The sequence below is a fragment of the Podarcis muralis genome, chromosome 11, assembly GCF_964188315.1.
Source record: "Podarcis muralis chromosome 11, rPodMur119.hap1.1, whole genome shotgun sequence".
Lineage (NCBI taxonomy): Eukaryota > Metazoa > Chordata > Lepidosauria > Squamata > Lacertidae > Podarcis > Podarcis muralis.
The window spans coordinates 2,576,133-2,600,417 of record NC_135665.1 but is presented as its reverse complement, the minus strand read 5'-3'; the positions used below and the strand labels follow the sequence as shown (position 1 = coordinate 2,600,417).

The 24,285-nt window shown below is 44.7% G+C and overlaps 1 protein-coding gene across 3 annotated transcripts in view; it reads right to left on the bottom strand.

Annotated features, from left to right (window-relative positions):
• Positions 1–22,821, bottom strand: part of GDA (guanine deaminase) — a 50,983-nt gene extending 28,162 nt beyond the window's left edge. The window contains exons 1-5 of one of the 3 annotated variants that reach the window (XR_013394594.1): positions 22,548–22,821; positions 5,639–5,727; positions 2,947–3,118; positions 1,789–1,876; positions 1,390–1,495 (exon numbers count right to left, since the gene is read on the bottom strand). Coding sequence is in view for 2 of the 3 variants with exons in the window: in XM_077935955.1 (XP_077792081.1) it covers positions 1,390–1,495; positions 1,789–1,876; positions 2,947–3,118; positions 5,639–5,727; positions 22,548–22,655 (563 nt within the window). In the remaining variant the exon portion in view is untranslated. The remainder of the gene's footprint in view (positions 1–1,389; positions 1,496–1,788; positions 1,877–2,946; positions 3,119–5,638; positions 5,728–22,547) is intronic. The other 2 variants (XM_077935955.1, XM_028749016.2) reach the window with 2 other exon arrangements.
• Positions 22,822–24,285: the final 1,464 nt, after the last annotated feature.

Sequence of the window (24,285 nt, the reverse complement as noted above, 5' to 3'; positions counted from 1 at the left end):
ACCTAAATGAATTCTATTTTTATTGCCTTATTTTTAGATGGCAAAATCAATGTTTCATTTACAATAGTTATGTCCACACAAAAAATAAGCTCTAATTTAAGATCTGTTTTTCATTCATTTCTTTGATATCTACCCTCCCCTGCATCTCCTTTAAATAACATTTGTTTTCTTTTAAAGTATGTAGAAAAAATGAGAATTTCCATGAAGGTTTATGAAGACAGGTTAATTAACTAAATAAGCAACATTAGCAGCAGTTTTTCTTTGATACTGTGGGTGAGTCACACACAAGTACAGCACATGTTGTAGCAGCTGTAAGAAAGCAGGTTCCTTATCAGCCACATGTATATTGGATGCCACTAAAAGTCATCCTAAATGTGGGCACTAGAAACATGCTCCTGTGCATGGTAGTGCCTGCATGGACATGAAGAAATTCCAAGGAGCCATTAGAGACACGTCCCAATGTGGTGTACATTGGTATTGAGTCTCTCAGATGCACACATAAAACACGTTGGCACTTTATTGCTAGGTTCAGTTAAGATGTTTAACAATATGCATTTAAAATTTGGTTATTCAACACTTTTCGAATGAAGCTAAACATGATAGAGAAGTTCTGTCTGTGACCCCTATGTGTCTGTGATTCCTGCATTGCAGAGGGTTGGACTAGATTGCCCTTGAGGGTACCTTCCAACTCTACAATTCTATGATTCTTTTTATCAGTTGGCATAATAGTCTGCCTTTTTCCTTTTGGGCACAAGGGGCTGCGATAGGGGCAAAAGGGGAAGTATCTGAGAGGGTGGAGGGAAAAGGAGGAGGAGGAGGATGTGATGAAGAAACTCCAAAAGCAATATAAGAGGAACATATTTTTTTTTGGCTTAAAATCTGTAAAGACAGAAGTATAAATAATCCTCAAAATCTTTTAAACTATCCAAAATATATTGTTATGTATTTTTATATATATTTACCATTTTATGTTCCAAAAAACATGACTTCAGTGACCCAAGATTTGCTAACAACGTTACATGCACAATACTTAGATATTTAATACTATCCCCCTTTTGTTTTCAACAGGCTTATTTTGATAACTCTCTTTGTAAACCGGATGCAAGCTAAATCCCTTCTCTTCTGATATATAGTAAGCTGTTAGAAACATGGAAGACAGAAATAGACACCTTATGCTTAAAAAAAATAGAAGTGCATTTAAAAATATATTCAAGAAGAAATGTGTCTCTGTCAGTTTACTTCAAGGGTAAGTATTCTGTGGTCATATTACAGCTCAATATTTATGTTTTAATCAAGTCTTCTATTTAACTTTTAGATTCTATGTTTTACCTATTTCATTACTTTTAGAAAAATATGCTACCTAATTTGTACACGAAGAAAGCATTTTACCTTTCCGTCTCCTTGATTGATTCAGTGGTGGTCTCCTTGTACTCTTCAAAACTCTCATTGATGTCCATGCAAACTTTACCCACAAATGCCCTCTGGCCAAATTTATCTGTAAAGAACAAAACTCAAAACAATGCTTTCAATTCACAGTTCTGGCAAGCCTTTCTTTTTAAAACCTACTAAGAAAGCTCTCCTTGAAAACACAGCTAACCTGCAACCTTCATTTTGCTGAAGAAAAATAAGACGTGGTGTTTAGTCTCCATCGTGCTGCCTGCGAGCTTTTCTAAAGAAATCAGACCACCCATTGCGAGAGACGCCATATACAATCAGAGTGACATTTCATCAGAACCAGCAACCTAATTCTTATGTTATTTAAGTTGTGGAGAGCCATTATCATTTTACCTATAATATCAGCGAGAAGCAAAGAAGCATCTGTGTGAATTGTTCCAAAGTAGCAGGCTGTAGTTGTGCCATTCTTAAGCGTTCGCCTCTGTAAAAAAGAACTCTGTTTCAGTTATTTGCAGAAACAGTCCTGCAATGAATGCTAGACAAAATTGTTTCAGCTGCAAATTTCAGGAGTCACCATAGACTACACAAATTTTTGTAATGTGCAAAAAAGTGGCCAGAGGCAACAGAAAAAAAGAAAAGAAATGAGTTTATATATAATGGACAAAAAGTTTCTGTTATAGCATCTTCAACTCATTTTAAAAAGATTCCCTGTTTCTAACTTGCATGGTGCATTTATAACATGTCACCCATGTTTCTAAATTTCTACTTTGTGCTTGTTTTCCTCCCCTTGGCTTTCTCCTCCCTAGTATTCTAATTCTTTTAAATATCTATTTAATATAAAAAAGTGCAAGGTAATGTGCAAATTCCATTTCTTCTATCATTTCTCTATCTTAGCTTCTTCTTTTTTATCAGTCTACTATTTCATTCTGTCTCCCCACTCCTTTTTTACTGCATTTAAAACAGTTTATCATAACATGTTGCCACTTATATCACTGAATTTCATTTAGGCTTCATACTGACCACCACAAACGGTTCCAACAATTGAGCCTTAGGTACCGCCTGAATAAGCATGCTTATTTCTGATAACATGTTCCACTGAAGATGGTAATATTCAAGCATATTCAAAACTAAGCCAAATTCTACCAGAGAAAGTGTACATGTGTGTCTGCCCATGCACACACACACACACACACACACACACACACACACAACTGCACCTTGGGAGCCCTTCACCCATCTGGGAAAGGGTCGCAGCTCACAGACAGAGCTCATGCTTCGTGTGCAAATATTCCCAGGCTCAATCTCCAGGCAAGACTAGGAAAGAGTTGCATCTCAAACCCTGGAAAGCTGCTGGCTTACTAGTTATTCAAGTTGCTAATGTTTTGTTTATAAATTGTTTATAAGCAAATGTTTGTCACCTACTGTACTTCTTATTGGAGTGTACATGTGGAACTCACAAGAGGATTAGAGAATCTAACGGGCTGCCTTTATTTCAGCATATCCACTTGAAAGGCATAAACTATCCTAACCCTCAAGACAGAACATACTTACCACCACTCTAGTGTACACCTCTTCCACAAAATCATTGTCTTTGAATTTGGCTTCTGTTGGGTAGGTATATTCCTTCAACCACTGCAAAAGAGGCAGATCGATTCGTGTTCCTGCAAAAGAATACTGTGGAGCATGGATGTGTGCATCAACCAAACCTGGCATGAAGAATTCACTGAGGAGAAAATGCATGAAAAAATAAGAAGAAAAACAGGTTTTAAAATATTATTCCCATAAGTATCTTAAGCCCTGGGTCTTAATAATATGCTTGTGGAACAATCCTCAGCTTAAGCACATAGTAAAAAACAACAACACAGCACATAAATATCAAATGTCACTTTTGAGCAAAAGAGTAATCTCCATTTCACCAGGAACAATACAGACAAGAGTGGGGCTCTCAGGACATGGAGGGAGCACCCACTGGTTGCCCTACCATTTATTCACCTCAAGCAGAGCCTAAAAGCACCCAACCTGAACAGGCACAGGCAATTGGGGACCCTGCCTTTCTCCCTTCTCTCTTCATCAACACACTGATAACCCCACAAATGCCCTTCGAAGAGGGCTAATATTTGTTTGTTTGTCACATTTGATAGCTCATTCTTCAGTTACATTAGAATTTCATTTCAGTTATAACCCTTCAGTTCCATTAGGGGAAGATGGCAGCTGTTAACACTAAGGACTAAATGCTGTCGACAGTTAAAAAGCACAGAAAAATATAAGGCCTTTGACCTAGTGAAAGAATCACATAACCCTTGTGTGGATTGTGTCCATGATCTGAACATTGCATTAGATAAGTGTTATACAATATTTGCTTTATGCTTATTGCTCCTATGAGTTATATAATACTGATTTGCCTCTCTCATGTCTACTCCTGCTATATTACACACTTCCTGTATTATTCTCAGCATTTCAGTCAATCATTACATGTAATTTATGAACATCCTGGCAAATACAGTGGTACCTCGGGTTAAGTACTTAATTCGTTCCGGAGGTCTGTTCTTAACCTGAAACTGTTCTTAACCTGAAGCACCACTTTAGCTAATGGGGCCTCCTACTGCCGTCGCGCTGCCGGAGCACGATTTCTGTTCTCATCCTGAAGCAAAGTTCTTAACCTGAGGTACTATTTCTGGGTTAGCGGAGTCTGTAACCTGAAGCGTATGTAACCTGATGCGTATGTAACCCGAGGTACGACTGTAGTCAATTCTTTTTCTGGTTGCATTAATTCTGAAGCAGCCCAATCATAAACCAGGCCTCCATTATACTGAACACTTCTAATAAGATTTGCTTTCCATGATACTAGTAAATCTTGACAATCTTAACATTCAAAGAAAGCAAACCTGAACAGAGTGCAAACCACGATTATACGGCATTCTAATTTTAATGAACTTTTGCCGAATTGTGTGTCAATGTGTTATTCTCTCAGCTGGGTTTCAGAAGTGTGATCTGCACAAATGTTTCTTGCATAACTGAAACATAGCCTCCTTTCTATTGCACAAGATGGTAAAACAAAGAGATATCATGCTGCTCTGCCAATTTCCCTCTACCCAAGTCACCCTACACTTATTAACTCAGCTAGAATCTGCAGTCAACCTGTTCTGGCAATGCTTTATAAATGCAAATCAATAAAGATGAAAAATAAAAATCTTGCCATTTTAAAAGAACATTCCGTTTTCAGTACCAATTAACACCCCAAACCTAAATGCATTTACTTGAAAGTAAGGCTCACACCCTTCAGTTGTAGCTACTCACTTTGGAGCAGTACCCATAGACTGGCTCTCTCTCAGGTAAATGCTTTGCACATTTAACTGTCTTCTGTCAATGTAAGCAAAATTTGTCTACAATGCCTAATTACAAAGCTGCTTTGGATGGGACACTTTGGAACAGAGAAGCAGCTGGGAAAGTGTAAAGTCAGGTGTTTAACGTGTCTTTGGAACCATACAGGAGAAAAATGGTTGGGAGTACTGTTGCATCCATTTCCTCCAATGGGTATTCCATGTCATCATTTTCAACATGTAACAACATTCTTATTTAACGTTCATACTCAGCATTGTACCCATCCTGCAAGGGAAGAAGATTGGGCTGAACGTCAAGGCAAAATGTTGATATATGAAGGTCAAACTGTATACAAAAAACAGTATTTATCAATAACATGGAGCAGAAGTTAAGGTGGGAGCCTTAATATATGGTTTCCTTGGTTTTTAGAACATGAATAAATTTGTAATTGCTTTAATTTAAGCCAAAGGTCTCTCTAACAACTAGATTCTAACCCAACACCCTGTATTCCACGTTGGCAAACCAGGTGCTTCCCATTCTGGGAACTTTCCTCCCTGTACTTGAGCTCATGTTTGTGCACACATTCCTGTTTAGCAAGTTAGAAGACAGCTGGAGCATGGCTTGTGAGTGGCAAGGCCCCAGTTCAAATCTCAGCAGACCAGGTACTTACCCTGTCTGACAACATCAGCCCCCCCACTTTCAAAAATATAGGGATACTACGTAATATATAGGTAGTTGTACTAATCTGACTGTTAGAACTGTTGTGGGGATAACAGGAGAAAATGCAAAGCAGACCAAACACTCAGAAAAGGTATTTCATAAATACAATTCGTTATCATCATCATCAACAACAACAACCTTATTGAAAATGATAAAGACAAAAATATCTGATGACAAAAGTAAAATAAAACATAATGCATACTTATTACTGAGCTCTCGGATGTCAGATGCTTTGAATCCCCACTTCTTTGCCAGTTTCTCCTGCTCTTCGGCTGGTTCCAAAAATGCAATCTAAGGAAGTGAAAAGAGTATAAGGCATTCAAATGTTTGTTTTTGATATGACTCTCTGTGTTTCACGTTTAGTGTAGATTCACATGAAGGAAAATTAGTCAAGGCTAATTTTAAAGAATTTTAAGTTACTTCATATAAGGTATAATTCATATTAAAGGTTCCACTTTATTGCTCTTCCAATATAATTCCAAACTATTGCTCTTCCATAACACTGGTGACTTTGGTGTGATCTCGTAATTCAAATGCTATTTCCTGTAACCTAAAGTATTCTTGTGCTGCTCCTGTTTTTCATCTGTATTACTAAGGAATGCAACTCTAATCATACCAGGGCAGAAGTGGGGGCTTAGAGGAGCAGCGGAGCAACCAGCACATCTGCAGCCCCATCACTTGCACCAGCAAGGGTGGAAGGGGGTAGGAGGTGAACTTGTATTTTTGCTACACTAAATATGCTGTGACTTAAGATCCAGCAGATCCTTTGCCAGCCCAGCTCCAGCCCTTCCCAGCCTTCCAAATGCCTTTTAAAGGCAGTAGGAGTTTGCACCCAACCAGGGGCACCAACTTGAATAATATATGGGGGGGGCAGGTAAGCCCCACCCTGCAGAGTCCATCACAAGATGCAGCACACACACACCATCGGAATGGCAATGCCCATCAACTTTGAGGAGGTACAGCCCCCTCAAATATTTTATTGGGGGGGGGGGACAAAGGGATCTCAGCTCCTAGGAGTTGGCTCCTAAGCACCCACCACATTACTCGCAGGTCCATAAAACAGCTCTGTGGCGCCAAAGTCCCCATCTGGATTCTTTGCAGGAAGCCATGAGCATGAAAGTGGTGTGAAGAGTGCTTTAAATGTATGGTGCATGTATGATCCCAGATAACAGAAAGTATGGTTTTTACCAGGAGGCTAGAAAAATAGTATACTTAGAGCACTTAGCCCTAGGCATTCCAGACACACTGGTGCTTTAAGGGGGAACTCTAAAAGGAAGACACTCAGAAATATACTCTTTGATAGGACTTCTGAATGAACAATATCAGAAAGAATAGCAGTTGTGTGAAGGAGCTTTAATACATATAATTATTAAATTTCTATAGTATAGAACTATATTAATATAGAAGAGGGGGATTAAAATGTTTAAATGCTTAAGTTAGGTCACATTAACTGAAGCATAATATCTTGAATAGCTGAAAGTAGAAGTCTAACTGCAGTGTTAAGCAGAAGTAACAGAATTGGTAAATATGTTTAGGATTGGTAACAAACGGATGTGGAGAAGGGCATTAGTGAACAAATGGCAAAGCAAGAACAGCACACCTGTTTGGTTGTGCATCGGGGCATAACAAGATAGTGCCAAGATGGCACAAGCAGATCATGAACTCCTTATATGCCGTAAGGTGGAGATCAGGTAGGACCCATCTGGGCAAGGAACTATGGGGGAAAGTCCAGCGTTAATCTTCAGGATACACAAACATACACTTGAAAAGGGATCATACCTCATCTAACTCCAACAATGCCTGGCTTTATAAGATTCTGTCCTACTAATTGGCCTGATCAACCAATTCATGCTGTATTGGGGTAGTACAACTACTATTTGCTTAACGTGTCAGAGTATTAGAGTAGGTGGTACGTTCTGAAGTATTGCTTTATTAGAATTGTATTAATCAATATAAGAGTGAATAAATATTTTAAAAAGCATGTTGTATCTGTCTTCTCTTAAGTCCATACAAAGGGAATACTGGTGGTAACTGGGCACTGTATAACATTCCTTTTAGTACAATCAGACATTCCAACCATAACTATGAAAATTGGCAAAATCAATAATTGGTGATCAATAACCTGATTGGCTAACAACAAGCACAAGCATGGGAGACTCAAATTGGTATTAGCAACCCCATCCAGAACAGGCAACTGTTGAGCATGCAACCTTAGTCCTATGCAGTGGAGATTCGCTGCAAGATAAGAGGGTAGAATAACAAAGTAAAAAACAGAAACCAGCAGAAAAGGGCAATACCCACACGACTCAGGGAGTCAGAGGCAGCCAATGGTGAGCTGCCCATACAGGCACACCCCTAACAAACTCCTAGCATTCCTCTTGTGTCACAATGCACAAATCACGCACAACACCACAATACCTGCAATGCAACAGCCCTTTTGAGAAGTTGGAGACAGCTGTTTGAGCTTCCAGGAGAAAATGGGAAATGCCTCCCACTCAGCTTCTGTACGCTAAGGAAGAAACTACAGTCATGGGGGGTGGGGGTGGGAGCTCCCAGAACTCACACCCATATACCACACACCACAGAGACAGCCCCACAGCAGCAGTCAGTCATCATGCACATCACTGGAAATTAGTTTTTCCCTCTGCCTTCTTTTTTATGTTGAATAATTTTTTATTAATTTTTCATTAATAACAATCCAATATAAGCCACATTAATACAATACCAAATCATAATACAATTAAAAGAGACAATTATCCAGTTCCAAATTAAGCAATTTGGGGTGACTTCCCGTGTTCTGATTATCAGGAGATGATGATGTTATTCCTTGGTCCTTCTCCAGTCCTCTTAATCCAAGTACAACAGTTCCAATCTTAATTCTTTATTTTAACAGCCACTGGTGTGACAACTCTCGTTCGTGTTTAGCTATTCCATAGCCATTAATTTGCAAATGAAGTTTATATTCTGTAACTTTCTGTGTGAAATATTTGTTTGCATTTGTCCTTCGCTTCATGTTGTAATCAATCAATCATCTTCAGCATCCCGCCCCCTCTTTCAAGGGATGAATTCTCAATTACGCCATGGCCTCACACCATCTTGCCTTTTCAAACCGAAAGTGAACTGGCATCTGACCATGGCTCCAGGCAGACTTCCAGCATTTTCTTCTTTGATCCTTTCCAATTTGCTAACAAGCTGGTGTCTTGCCAAAACCATAATAAATAAAAGTTAGTGCCCTCTTTAGAAGGTAATGCCACCAATTCTCACAACATTTTCACACAGTCTATTCATTCAAATAATCCATAAAAAATTATGAAGTTCTTGTTAATTCCCTCTTACATTCCATTAATAGTCGTAATCCATTGATAATTAGATTCCATTAGTAATTAATTCTTCTTCAGTGAAGGTTTGCCGAATCATAAAACAGCAAATACAATGTAGAGAGAGAACAAAGGCTCCCCTTCACTTACATTCCAATCCAATTATGACAAAAATACTTTCCAGATCAAAACCGTGCCACTCAGTGGCTGATTCATTTGGCAGGTTATCTTGTCTCTTTTGTCTAAAACATGCCTGTTTCTTAAGTCCAAATTCAAACCCATCTTAAGATAACAGAAGGATCTCCACACACGGTTGGAGAGTTTCTGATACGTGCAGTGCTATGCACTCAGCGTCCCTGCCCCCTGCATTCCGTCGGAATAAGAGGCAGATATCAGATGATCTGTGAGTGAGAGCTCACCCACCCACCCCCGACCCTGGGAGGGGGCTTGCAAGGATAATTACTCTCAAATTATCCTTAATTAGCTGCACAGCCGGCATCCACTATTGTAGGAGCTGCTGTTCACCATGGCGGAAAACACCGGAAGTCCGTTCCCTCTGCCTTCGACCCCAACCTTCAATTATAAATGCACAGGAAGCATCATAAATGCTCAGCGGGAACCCTGGTCTGGAATAACAATTTATGTTCCTGCTCAATCTCAGGGAACAACCCTTCACTAGACAAGAGGAAAGGCCCCAAATGTAGCCAGACCAAAGCCAATGCGGAGGACAAGTGCAGGTGCTGAAAGCTTAGAGACCTTACAAAAATTGGCTTTTACGATATCGCTGCTGAAACAGACATACGGTGAAATGGAACAGGTGGGAGTGACTGCGGAATTTTAAGGGAGCGGCTTATATTCAGGTGTGGCTTATATTCGGGCCAATATGGTACTGTCACAAAGTGTGCAAGGAGTCTGCATGGAGCAAACAAGTCAACAGTCCCATGCAGGAACAGCCAGGAGCATCGTGGTCAGTGCTTGTGGTTAAGGAGTGGGCTTCCCTCAAGGCCTACAGAGATCCTTAACCTGGATCCTTAACCTGTAGGAAAGCAGACTATGGAGAGCATGGTGAGAGACAGAGAAAGCAATCAGCAATGGGCAGCAGCTGGCACCATATGGCCTTGGAGTCTAAGTAGGTGTTTCTGAGGAAATGAAAAAGAAGGGCTGATGAAATCTGAGTGTTGTGCTAGAACTCTGCACTAGCACCACTGGTAAGGAGGGGGAGAGATACAGTGACTATGAGTGTACTCACATTCTTCCCCTGGAGAGCCACGGTGAAAGGCTCTGTGTATGGTGACAGTTTCTCCTGCTTACTGCATCCGGGCTGCGAACCTTGCAAGGCAAAAGTGTGCATGAGTGTTTGGCCAGCAGTTGCAATGGTTGGAGTGGATGAACTGGCTTTTGCTGATGGAGACATTAGCTGCAAGTAGGGGTGGGTGCCTCCCTTTCATTTGGACGATTTTGCTCTCCTCTGTGTGTGGAGAATCTGAGAGCAACACAGTTATGACAAGACACAGGAATCATACAGTGAGACGGTACCTGCTCAAGGTGCTCTGTCTTGGCACCCCCAGTTGCTGGAGTGGAGTCTATTGCTCGCTCCTTGTGCCCCTGTTGTACAAGGTGCTCTTTCTCCATTGTATCCCATTGACAGAGGTCCCCCTTATGAGCTCTAAGTGTTTGTGACAGGAGGCCTAAGAGATATAACCTCATACTATGTGCCCAATCATTTGACTTTTGCTCTGCCAGCATTGGGTTTACACTGTATTTGAGTGGAGGCGTGCTGTGCTTAAGTGCCAGGTAACACCAAATCCGTGGCTCTTGACCTGCGTCTCCTGTTTTAATTGCAGTGCGGCTTGAATAGGATTATTTTATTGTATATCTTAATCATGGAGTTTATATCTTAATTTATGGTGTGTTTTTAATTATTCTGTATTTTAACAATGTAGTGCAATTGGTTTTTATATTCTGTAAACCACTGAGAATACATTTGAACATTAAGCAGAATATATATGTCGTTTCGAGCCTGACCTGGGGGTGGAGAGAGGCTGCGGTGTGCTCGCCCCGGGTGTGCTTTGCAATGTGAGTCGCAGCAGGCTGCCTCTGCACCCTGCGCCCCTGGGGGGGGTACCCCACTTGCCTACCCTAGGCAGCATTAGCTTACACTCTGCCACTGCAAATGTGTCCTTCAAATTTTTGTTGTTTTAAAAGGTAAAGGGACTCCTGACCATTAGGTCCAGTTGTGGCCGACTCTGGGGTTGCGGCGCTCATCTCGCATAATTGGCCAAGGGAGCCGACATACAGCTTCCGGGTCATGTGGCCAGCATGACTAAGCCGCTTCTGGCGAACCAGAGCAGCGCATGGAAACACCGTTTACCTTCCCGTCGGAGCGGTACCTATTTATCTACTTGCACTTTGACGTGCTTTCGAACTGCTAGGTTGGCAGGAGCTGGGACAGAGCAACGGAGCTCACCCCGTCACGGAGATTCAAACCGCCGACCTTCTGATCAGCAAGTCCTAGGCTCTGTGGTTCAACCCACAGCGCCACCCACGTCCCTAATCTGTATCTTACTTGCTTACAAATATATCAATTGAATCATATTATTTGAGATCCTACGGTCCAAGTCGAGGCCACACACATACACTTAAAAGTTTCAAAAATCTACCCTTCACCTTTTCCTCCCGGGAATATGGGTTGGTTTCTAAGCTATATGGAGAACTATAGCAAACAATGTTGGGTCCTTTGTCTAGTTTAAAAATGATCTGGTAGGCAGGTTTAGGTTGACCAATATATGATAATTAATGTGACAATATCTGTATGTCCAAACCTGCTAAATCAGTTTCAGCATATATTAGGGAGAAAACAATTAAACTCGGGCATAGGTGGCATAACACACCTGCGCAATCCTAACACACTTGCACTTTGACATGCTTTTGAACTGCTAGGTTGGCAGGAGCAGGGACTGAGCAACGGGAGCTCACCCCATTGCGAGGATTCGAACAGCCAACCTTCTGATCGGCAAGTCCTAGGCTCTGTGGTTTAACCCACAGCGCCACCCGTGTCCCATTTGTTGTTTTAGAGGGGGCTTTATTGTTCATATGTTGCTGTTGTTTAGTATGTATTGCATATTTGAGTTTGAGTGGGCTCTGGAAGTGCTTTGGCTATGAACAGCGAGCAAGAAAGATTTTAAATAAATAAAATAAATGTTGCTGCTGTTGCTCCATCTCCAGTGGAAATTCCATTACACCCTAAAAGGCTTCCTGAGGTACTGAGTGGTAAAGGTAAAGGTACCACTGATCATTAAGTCCAGTCACGGAGGACTGTGGGGTTGCGGCGCTCATCTCACCTTTCAGGCCGAGGAAGCCGGCATTTGTCCACAGACAGATTTCCAGGTCATGTGGCCAGCATGACTTAGCCTCTTCTGGTGAACCAGAGCAGCGCACAGAAAAGCCGTTTACCTTCCCACCGGAGTGGTACCTATTTATCTACTTGCACTTTGAAGTGCTTTTGAACTGCTAGGTTGGCAAGAGCAGGGACCGAGCAACGGGAGCTCACCCCGTCGCGGGGATTTGAACCACTGACCTTCTGATCAGCCAGCCCTAGGCTCTGTGGTTTAGACCACAGCGCCACCTGCTGATAAAGGTAAAGGTAAAGGTACCCCTGCCCATACGGGCCAGTCTTGCCAGACTCTAGGGTTGTGCGCTCATCTCACTCTATAGGCCGGGAGCCGGTGCTGTCCGCAGACACTTCCGGGTCACGTGGCCAGCGTGACATCGCTGCTCTAGCGAGCCAGAGACGCACACGGAAACACCGTTTACCTTCCCGCTAGTAAGCGGTCCCTATTTATCTACTTGCACCCGGGGGTGCTTTCGAACTGCTAGGTTGGCAGGCGCTGGGACCGAACGACAGGAGCGCACCCCGCCGCAGGGATTCGAACCGCCGACCTTTTGATCAGCAAGTCCTAGGTGCTGAGGCTTTAACCCACAGCGCCACCTGCGTCCCTACCTGCTGATACTCAGTTGTAAATATTTGCTGCTGGAAATAATAAATGTACAGTGGTGCCCCGCAAGACGAATGCCTCGCAAGACGGAAAACCCGCTAGACGAAAGGGTTTTCCGTTTTTGAGTTGCTTCGCAAGACGATTTTCCCTATGGGCTTGCTTCGCAATACGAAACGTCTTGCTAGTCTTGCGATTTTTTTCCCGCTCCCCCCCCTTTTTTCTAAGCCGCTAAGCCGCTAATAGCCTTTTAGCAGCTAAGCCGCTAATAGAGTTGCTTCGCAAGATGAAAAAACCGCTAGACGAAGAGAATCACGGAACGGATTCTTTTCGTCTTGCGAGGCACCACTGTAATCTGTAAAATTATCTAGTAACAGTTCATTCAAGGTAACAAACAACTCTATTATTATTATTATTATTATTATCATCATCATCATCATCATTATTATTATCATTATTGTCATGCTTTGGCATATGCATGTACACTCCACATTATCTAACAGATGCATATGCTTTATAACTCAGATCTTCTAATGAGCAATTAAAAAATGTCACAGAAATGCTGGAGTGAAGCTGGGAGGAGAATGACTAATACCACATACTGAACACAAAGTAGAAAACAAGAATAAGCGAAGGAAAGAGAAGCAACACCAGATGGGAAATGTGGAAAGCAGGCTTGTTGTCATGGAAGAAGAGCTACCTATACAGTATTCATAACAAGGCAACTTTAAATAGTTCCTTTCAGGAGTAGCAAAATGCATCATATAAATGTCGCTTTAGGAAGAAAGAAAATATTTTAAAAGCAAAGAGGGAAGAACAGTTATTAAGAACAAGTTGTAAAAGGTTAGGCTATCATCTGGTGCAGATGTTCTGCTTCTTTCGTAGGCCACCCCAATCGGTCAACACTATTCCAGTGAGGAAGGGACATGGGTGGCGCTGTGGTCTAAACCACAGAGCCTAGGGCTTGCCGATCCGAAGGTAGACAGTTCAAATCCCCATGACGGTGTGAACTCCCGTTGCTCAGTCCCTGCTCCTGCCAACTCAGCAGTTCGAAAGCATGTCAAAGTGCAAGTAGATAAATAGGTACCGCTCCAGCGGGAAGGTAAACTGTGCTTCCATGCATTGCTCCGGTTTGCCAGAAGCGGCTTAGTCATGCTGGCCACATGACGCGGAAGCTGTACACCGGCTCCCTCGGCCAATAAAGCGAGATGAACACTGCAACCCCAGAGTCGTCCATGACTGGACCTAACGGTCAGGGGTCCCTTTACCTTTACCTTTACCCAGTGAGGATGATGAAGCAGGGGTCAGTTCACACATGCATGTTCAATATTATTTGATTGCCCTTTTTTTATTCACACATTTGTATCTCTGCCAAAGCATCTGCTTAGATCTGCCAATGGAGACCACTGAAGTAAGTGATTTATTGTAAAATATTCTACCCAGTTGTACTTAGTATTTTATCAGGAGTCATTTGTACACAAAACATACCAGTTTAAAACCAGAGCAGCCATCAAAAGGCATTCCATCACTTCTCAAAACTTTGCCAAGTCTCCAGGGGACCCTCACTGCTTATCAGCAAAGTTGGTAAGATATCAATAGATTTTATTGCATTAGCCGTGTGGCCATAGCATGATATACATAGAAATAACAACATAAAATGGGGGTGGGGAGGTAAAAGTAGATATCGTCCTGGGCGAATACTTAAAGAAAGAAAAAAAAGAAAAAAAAGGATAACAAAAGCGACAGGGGATTTAAAACATCGAGTGACAGATAGTACAAAAACAAAAAGACAAAAAACTGCTGAGGCTGGAGGATCGTTAAAGGGTCCTTCAGCTCCTCAGATTTGTCTTAGCTCCATTGTCCTTGTACAGTAAGGCTACTTGGAACTTCGTTCGATTGTGCGGCGTATCGACTGCAGCTGTGGTGTTAAAGAAGAAGAAGTTAGTGCCGCTTTCCTCTTCATCACACTGAGCAGGAAGTTAGCTGTCATCTCGGTAATCCAACAATCAGAATCCTGCAAAAAAAGGGACACTATCCAAGGCTGGATTGGGAGATGAAGCTTGTTCACGAGAGGAGTTAAAAACCGAGATCTTTCATCTGTCCAGGTGGGACAGAAGAGCATTACATGTTCCATAGTCTCCAGAGCCGTGTCATTACAGGTGCATGTTCTATTTGCGATGGGAACTCTGGAATAATGACCCGACAGAACTGCTGTAGGAAAACAGTTGAGACGGGCACAGGTAAAGGCCCTTCGCTTAGCCTCCGAAGAAATTGTGAAGCAGTATAGAGGGATCCCTTCAGGGGGTGGAATAGCTAGGGCTAGGCCTGAACACGGTCCTCTTGCATGGGCAGCTGTATTAGAGAAGTCAAGTTGCTGTAGCTTCTTTTTAATTGGAGGTAGGGCCGCCGGACTGATACACTCTAAGTTAAGAACAGTTTTACAATTCAGATTGAGAAGAGAGCGGAATTTGAGGTTAATTGTAGTTTTCCAAGGGGAATTATGAATATCTCTTAGGATCAGATTGGAAAAACCACCTCTAATTCGAGCATCCGATGCTAATAGGTGGGAGCTATAGGAAATGGCTCGACTCCATGCTCGTTTTACAATTGAGGGCTGGGCGAACTCAAGTCGTAGGGCTGCACCTGAGACACATCTCGGGACGCCGGAAAGAGATCTCAGGAACATATGAAGTGGGCGATCCAAGTTACCTGATATTGCTGTAGTCCATACTTCGCAGCCATATAATAATTTAGGAACAACTTTGGCATTAAATATTTGAATTGCTGCTGGAAGGTGTTTGCCGCCCTTCTGGTGGTAAAATCGGACAATGGCATTAGAGGTCGTGGTTGCAGCGAGAAAGGCAGATTGTAGATGGGTGGTCTAGGAGAGATTATAAGTGAATATTAAGCCTAGATATTTAAAGGCTTTTACCTTTTCTAAGTAGCCACCTGTGATCTTAAGCGGCTCCAGCTTGAGTTTGCGGGAACGAGTGAAGTGGAGGACTTTCGATTTTTTATAATTAATATTAAGAGCTTCCGCCTTACAATAGGCGATAAATGCATTAACTGTATTTGCTAGGTCCGCAGCTGTTCTGGATAAGATGACGGCATCATCTGCATAGAAAAGGGAAGCAACGGGGTGGCCTGCTAAGTGAGGAGGATACTTAGATGCTAGCTTCAAAGGGGAAATTGCATCATGAAGATAGAGATTAAACAGTAAAGGGGCCAAACTTGCCCATCTGGGAATTGATCCGCACCTCCTCTCCCTAATTATTTCCCTTTATTCAAACACCACAGCTCGCGTCCGAAGTGGTCCCAACGGCTCCCTTACCACTCCATTCCCAACGGCCAAGGGCGTCCGACAAGGTTGTCTCTTGGTAAGATAATGTTTGAAGTTAAACCATAATATACAGCCCGTGTATTTATCTATGTGTGCATTTGCATTTCTGCAGTTCTCTGAAATGCTTGCTACTGATTAAAAGGCAGCCAAATGATCAGTAAGTTTACTGAGAATGATACAAGCTGTTCTTGTATTGTACAAAGATCACCATAAGAGCCGCCCAGGCGAAGCACAGTGAGTTCCTGCCAACTGAGTTCTACTCAGAGTAGACCCACTGGAATGAACGGGCCTAAGTTACACATGCCCATTAATTTCAATAGGCCTACTATTAGTTGAACCAGCATTGGATTCAATCCAATAGTGTGGGGTAAACATAACAGAAGAAAAAGTTAACAATAATAAAGGAAAAAGAATGAAACGGAAAAAAGAAAAAAGAATATAAAACATAAAATACAAAAAATAAAAAACATAAAATTTTATGTTTTAGGAATACAGATATATTTTTATCCCTGAATACAACAAACCTGAGGGGGGAAGTTGGGCTTTCTGGCACTTTTATGCCTTCCAGGCCCCCCAAGGTCAGCTTTAGGGGCTTGCATTTCACTTCCTCCCTTCTACAGGCCACAATGATATACACATACACAAACATTTCCCATTTGGTGGGACAAGAAATTGCAGCAAATCGAAATAAAACAGCTGTTAGGAACTTAGTTTGTCATTCAACCCATTAAGCAGTACATGTGGCTCCCTGGAAGGCAGAATTTAAGAAGCTCCGGCCACTCTGGAATAACAAGCCATGGCTTGTTTCCCCAAAGCTTGGTTTCATTTTTCAGCTGCTGCTTCCTTGTGTAGCTTAGTGAGCATGTGGAGTGGTGCAGCCCAACAAATCATGTTTAAGCAAGGCTTTTGGGTTCAGAGACAACACCAAACCATAGCCGGATTCCTGACGGCCGCTCCCTGGAAGGCCCTTCCATCTGGCCTGGGGGGCGGGGTCCAGGCTCACCTTCCCTACAAAAGAGGCTCCGGAGGGACTGCAGAGATTCCTGCCGGCTGTGGGTGCTGACGGCCCCAACGTTTGTTTAATTTTTAACATAACTATGTACTTTTTTGTTTTATAAAGTTTGTATTTGGTTCTTAAGGGGAGAGAGTCAGGGCTGCTGGGGAGTGGGCCCAACCAACAGAATGGCTGGGGCAGGTTCCACGGTGGTGGTGGTGGGGGGATGCTCTGGGACACCCAATCTCAGTGATCACGGGTAGGAAGAGGAGTTACGCTAAGACCAGACTATGTCATTACCGAGGAAGCAGGCTTAGTCATTGTTTGAGGACTATCCATGCCTCCAGGTCTGGTCTTGACTGGAAGGATACTGGAATCAACAAGGGATACCCACATGACCTGAAGGTGCTGCTGTGCAATGCCAGGTCAATGATTCATAAAGCCACTGCCATCCATGACTTGATCATGGATGGAGGACTTGACCTGGCATGTGTAACAGAGACTTGGTTGGAGGAAGCAGATGGGCCTGTCCTTGCCGCTGCTTGTCCACCAGGTTTCTCTTACACACAGCAACCCAGGACTTGTGGGTGGATAGGGGGGTTGCAGTGATTTTTAGGAAGTCATTAGTTTGCACAAGGCGTCCTATTGGGAAGACCCAGTTCTCTGAGTGCATTTTCTGGAAGTTGGGCAATAGGGGCAGTACAGGATTCCTTTTGGTGTACCGACCTCCCCGCTGCACCAAGGATTCCCTGCCTGAGCTGCTTCAGGTCGTGGCGGATGTTCTCCTAGAGACACCTAGTTTGGTTGTCCTAGGGAATTTTAACATCCATGCCAACACGACCTTACAAGGGGCCGCTCAAGACTTTGTGGAAAGCATGGCCTCAGTGGGGGTGTCCCTGAATAAGTTTGGCCCAACTCATAGTCGTGGACATGCCTTAGACCTGGTGTTCACCTCTATGGATGTGGGTGATCTGACACTAAGTAAAAGTGAAACAAAAGAAGTGCCATGGTCAGATCACTTCCTGGTGCATCTGGACTTCTCCACAACCCTTCCCCTCTTCAGGGAGTTGGGACCAATTCAGATGGTCCGTGCCCCCCCCCTTAATTGATCCAAATGGTTTCCAAAGAGTGGTAGGAGATGCTTTATCCCATGTTGATGGCCTTTCAGCTGATTCCCTGGTGGCCCACTGGAATGCGGAGTTAACCAGGGCTATCGACTGTCTGGCTCCAAAGTGCCCTCTCCAATTGCATGAAGCCCAGACAGCCCCGTGCTTATCCCTGGAGCTGAGGATGATGAAACAATTGCTGAGACAGCTGGAGCGCCAGTGGCGGAAAACTCATTCTGAATTGGACCGGTCACAGGTTAGAACTCAACGTCAAGCCTACCAAGTGGCAATAGCGATGGCGAAGCAGACTTTCTTCACTGCCTCTATTGCATCTGCAGAAAATAGCAGCAGGAGACTCTTTCAGGTGGTTCACAATTTAATGGAACCACCTTTGCCATCAGGGCCTGGTAAAGACCCTAGATCTCCTGCAACGATTTTGCAAAGTTTTTTGCTGATAAAGTCGCTCAGATTCGGAAAGAGGTAGACTCCACCGTGGGGGCATTGCCGGGGCGGGAGAGTGCTAGAGCCCTGTCTGGTCAAGTTGCATGGAATCAATTCCAATCTGTTACCTCCAAGGATGTGGACAGGCTGCTTGGACGAGTGAAACCAACCACCTGTCTCCTTGATCCTTGCCTATCCTGGCTTATAAAAGCCAGCCGGGAAGGGCTGGGCGATGGGCTTCGTGGGATGGTAAATGCTTCCCTCCATGAGGGAGCCTTCCCAGGCCCGCTGAAAGAAGCGGTTATTAAACCACTTCTTAAAAAACCATCTTTAGATGCGGCCACGATGGCCAACTATCGCCCAGTCTCAAATCTTCCATTCTTGGGCAAGGTGATTGAGCGAGTGGTTGTTGAACAACTCCAGGCACGCCTGGAAGAAGCGGACCATTTGGATCCCTTCCAGTCGGAATTCAGGCCTCATCATGGGACTGAAACTGCCTTGGTCACGCTGGTTGATGATCTCCAGCCAGCTAAGGACAAAGGTGAGAGCTGTTTCCTAGTTCTGCTGGATCTCTCAGCGGCCTTTGATACAATCGACCATAACATCCTTCTGGACCATCTAGAGGAGCTGGGAGCTGGGGGCACTGTTATACAGTGGTTCCGCTCCTTCCTCCTGGGCCGTGTCCAGAAAGTGTGTGGGGGGGTGAGTGTTCAGACCACTGGGCTCTCACTTGTAGGGTGCCTCAGGGTTCCGTCCTCTCCCCCATGCTTTTTAACTTCTACATGAAGCCACTGGGAGAGATCGTCAGGGGGATTGGGCTGGGTGTTCATCAGTATGCATATGATACCCAGCTCTACCTCTCTTTCAAATCGGAACCAGTGAAGGAGAAGGTCCTGTGTGAGTGTCTGAGGTGACTAACGGATTGAGGTTGAATCCTTTTGAAGGTGACCCAGAAACTACAACTAATCCAGAATGCAGCAGCCAGACTGGTGATTGGGAGTGGCTGCCAAGATCAAATAACACCGGTCTTGAAAGACCTACATTGGCTCCCAGTACATTTCTGAGCACAATTCAAAGTGTTGGTGTTGACCTTTAAAGTCCTAAACAGCCTCGGCCCAGTATACCTGTAGGAGTGTCTCTACCCCCATCATTCTGCCTGGACACTGAGATCCAGCACCGAGGGCCTTCTGGTGGTTCCCTCACTGTGAGAAGTGAGGTTGCAGGGAACCAGGCAGAGGGCCTTCTCAGTAGTGGTGCCCACCCTGTGGAACGCCCTCCCATCAGATGTCAAAGAGATAAACAACCACCTGATGTTTAGGATACATCTGAAGGCAGCCCTGTTTAGGGAAGTTTTTAATGACTGATGTTTTAATGTACCGTATTTTTCCGTGTATAAGACTAGGTCCCCCCCCCCCTAAAAATAATGTCCAATATTTGGGGGCATCTTATACATGGATAGATCTTCTCCCATTTTCTTAAATCGGAGTCCCCTAAAATAGGGGGCGTCTTATACGTGGGGACGTCTTATAGATGGAAAAATACAGTATTTTTTCATCTTTGTTGGAAGCCGCTCAGAGTCGCTGGGGAAACCCAGCTAGATGGGCGGGGTACAAATAATAAATTATTATTATTATTATTATTATTATTATTATGGCTAAAACAAGCCACATTTCATAAGTCAACACCACACCATGACTTGTCAGAAAACAAGCCATGGCTTAGTGCCACATGCAAATTAGGCCAGAGTATGTAAAGCAAGCTTTGCAAAGCAATCTTTACAATTATATGAATTGTGGCAGAAATAGAATATGTGGTCATGTCGTAAGGAAGAAACGAACTGTATTAAATAACATGTACAGTCAGAGCTGCAAAAGTAGGTATCGTTGCTATGCCAAGCATCCATTTATTAGTCACTGCAATCATTTGAAACTGTATGGAAATGCACAATAATACACTCCATTAAGCTTTTAAAGGAATACTTATCCATGAATGAGGAACATATATTAATTATATCTCTTGTTAAATGAATATTAACTAGACAAGAGTTTGCTGGCTCTAAGAATATATAAGGCCAGATGGTCAAAGCAGCAAAACCCAGAAGCTCTGTGTGTCTAATGGTTGAGCAAAAATTGTTGTTGGAGGTTGGCCAATGAAAGAGGAAACATCTTAACAGTATTTAGGGAATCTGTGAAATGGCTTTCTGCAGCATTTTATATATGCAATAAAATAGCATTAAGCATAGAAGTCATGTACAGTGGTGCCTCTGGTTACAAACTTAATTTGTTCTGGAGGTCCGTTCTTAACCTGAAACTGTTCTTAACCTGAAGCGCCACTTTAGCTAATGGGGTCTCCTGCTGCAGCCGTGCGATTTCTGTTCTCATCCTGAAGCAAAGTTCTTAACCCGAGGTAATATTTCTGGGTTAGTGGAGTCTGTAACCTGAAGCGTATGTAACCCGAGGTACCACTGTACTACTTAGGATAGGAACAATATGTTACGGTCAAAGCAAGAGAGATGAGGACACAAATCCCCCCAAGAGATACTGAAGAAAAGGAGGCTCCTTGAAACAATGTCTTTTGTAACCAAGATTCCGGGGGGGGGGGGGTTAAAGCCAGTTTTGAGGCCATGTGTTCTGAAAGCTATTTATAAAAAGATCTGCCGATGAATCATCTCAGTTAATTCTCATCTTTACAGGAAGCAGCTTACAGAAACAATGTGATTATCTGGAGATACTGTAAGGATAAAGTCAATTTTTACCACAGAAAATTAGTATCATAGAGGCCATAATTTTACATTTCAAACTTTCACAAGAAAAAGATGTGTGTAAAAATATATTGCATGCCACCTCTGCTTTTATATTACTAAAATTACCGAAACCTACAAAATTATGTGAATATCTCAAAGACATGTTCCCAGGTGTATATCTAACATCACCCAGAAAAACCCGTAATAAACTACATGCACAACAATCTTCTATTCAACTCCATCAACACAAGCCGTTAAGTACTTGAAATAGATGTATACAAAATCAGGGTGGAAAAAGACTTGCCAGTGCTTCACTGTTTTCCAGGCATATTTATTTAGGTTGGTTTCTAATCTGTGTAAGTATGTAATGATACATGATCAGAGAGCAGCAGTAAATGGCTCATAATTTCTGTAACACTTTTGTTTTGGTGCTTTATATTCGCTGCCTTTAAAACAATCTCTCAAAAGGCTCCCGAGTTCATACTGCGCCTGAAACGCTTCCGAGCACTATGGAAGGCAGACCTGGGCATAGTCGCTGCTCTTTTTGCACTTGGCGTCACCGACTGACATGGCACTATTAATAACCCTACAAAGAGCTTCCTGAAGACCATTTTAAGACGGTGGCATATTGCAGGTGGGCTCCCACGCTGCCATCTTCCTCTCCCCACTTCCCTGGTGGTGCTTTCAGAGCCCAAGAAGCCCCCGGAAACTGGAAAGCCAGCGGGCTGCTTCGCGATTTGGAAAAGTCCCGAGTCAGAGTCCCTGTCCAGCACTCTTCGCTTTCCTGGCCCCGAAGCCCGTCTCCTCCGAAGGAAGCCCTCCTGCCCCCGGGGAGCGCCGGCCTCTCTCTCCCTCTTCGCGGGCCTTTCCTCGGGTCCGCGCCTCCCTCGGGGACCCCCCCCCCCGCCCGCCCGCCAGGCGGCCTCGCTTTCTTCCCGCCCAGCCCGCGCTCCGCTTATATAACCCTCGGAGCACCGCGACACCCAACTGCGCCTCCTCCCGGCCCGGCACCTTTCGCGCTCGGGGTTCCCCCCGCCGCTCCTTCTCCTCGAAGCCCCTCGCCCCCCTCGGCCCCGTCCCGCCTCGCCTTCGCCGGGCTCGCCCGCGGCCGCCCACGTGCCGGGCAAGGCGGCATCCGGCGTCCCCCTGGCGCCCTCCCGCCCCCGCCGCCGCCTCACCTTGCCGCTCTGGTCGACGCCCAGCAGGTGGCCGGCGAGAATGTCGAGGGGCGAGGAGCGGCTGGAGTGCGCGAAGGTCCCTCGGAAGAGGAGCGCCAGGGAGCCCATGGCGCGCGCCCTAGACGGCACCAGCCTGCCGCTCCTCCCGGCCTCCCTTGCGGCGCAGGTGGCGGCGGCGGCGGCGGTTCCTCCTCCTCCTCCTCCTCCTCCCGGGAGCCCGTCCTCCTTCGGGGCCACGAGCAGCTCCCGCCGTACCTGTCACCATCTCTCCTCCTCCGCCCGGAGGGGGGGGGGGTCGCCGCCAGCGCGGCTCGGCACGCCAGGCTCCCGCGCTCCTCGCCCGCCCCGTCCAGGCGCCTCGCCCAAGAGACGCCTCAGCCTCTTCTCGAAGCCGCTGGCTGTCACCGCGGGCGGCCGAGGACTGCCGTCCAGAGCAGCCGGAGGCTTCTGCTGCTGCTGCTGAGCCCAATGGCGAGGCTGCTTCGGCCCCTCACGGCGCCCCGTCCGAGCGCCAAGACGGAGCGGCCTCCTCAGGAGCGACCACGGAGACAGCCAGACGTCTCTCTCCACTGGCAACCCAGTTGGACTTTCTGACCCAGGAGGCAAACAGTCAAAATTCCCACCACGGAGATCCTCCGGTGTCCCTAGAATTGGGCCTGGAATTCACCTGGGCGGCAGATGATTTGGCTTCTTGGGGGAAAGGAGTCGGATACCTCCCTTTGTAAAAATAATATCAAGGGGCTTCATCAAGTGGGCTTAAGCTTTCTTCTCGCCAAAATCTGCCCGCACTGTGCCACAAAACGTGAGGGGGCAACCAGCAGGCCCCAGCCAGCTTCTTCCTTCATCTGGCACTTTTAGATTTTGTATAGAGTAGTTCCTTACTCTCCGTATTGTGCAAGGCTTCACCCTGCCGTGACCGCTGTTTACAGGGGGAGTAGGAGCTGAGGGAAAGTGCCTTTCCCATGGAACTTGGACACATATTCCCCACATCCCAGGCCACATCTGCAGCCAGACAAGACTAGCCTCCATGACTGCTCTTCAAACCACGTCTTGTGGGGCAGATGCTGGATGCTGCTCAATCTCTTGAGCTTGCTGTGGGCTCCATTTGAACCTACAAGTCTGCCATGGTGGTGAAGATACACTAGTCTAGTCTGTAATTCTATCTGCCTGCCCATTTTGAGGCAGCTGTGAAACATGCAAACTCAGTGCTGGGGATCAGAAGGGAACTGAAAATAAAACTCTGGTATCATGCTGCCATTGTACAAATCTATTGTGCAACTGCATTTGCAAGGCTGCATACAGTTCTGGTTGCCTCGCCTCAAATGGGATTTTGTAGAGTTGGCAAAGTTCCAGAAAAGAGCAACCAGAATGATCATGGGGATGGAGGATAGATGCCGCAACCCCAGAGTCGTCCGCGACTGGACTGGTCAGGGGTAGCTTGACCTTGACCTTTAAGATACAGATTGCCAATGAAAAGTAATAGGAGTCTCATTTTTGTAAAAAGGTAAAGGACCCCTGACAGTTAAGTCCAGTCGCAGACGACTCTGGGGTTGCAGCGCTCATCTCACTTTATTGGCCGAGGGAGCCGGCATTTGAGGGTTTTCAGTTTAGAGAAAAGGCAAGAAAAAAAGGGGGGGGGGGTGACACGATATTTTATAAAATTATGCACAGCACAATGGTTCTCCCTCATAACACTAGAGTTGTTAAAGTTCAAAGGACATGTTTCTCTGAATCTAGG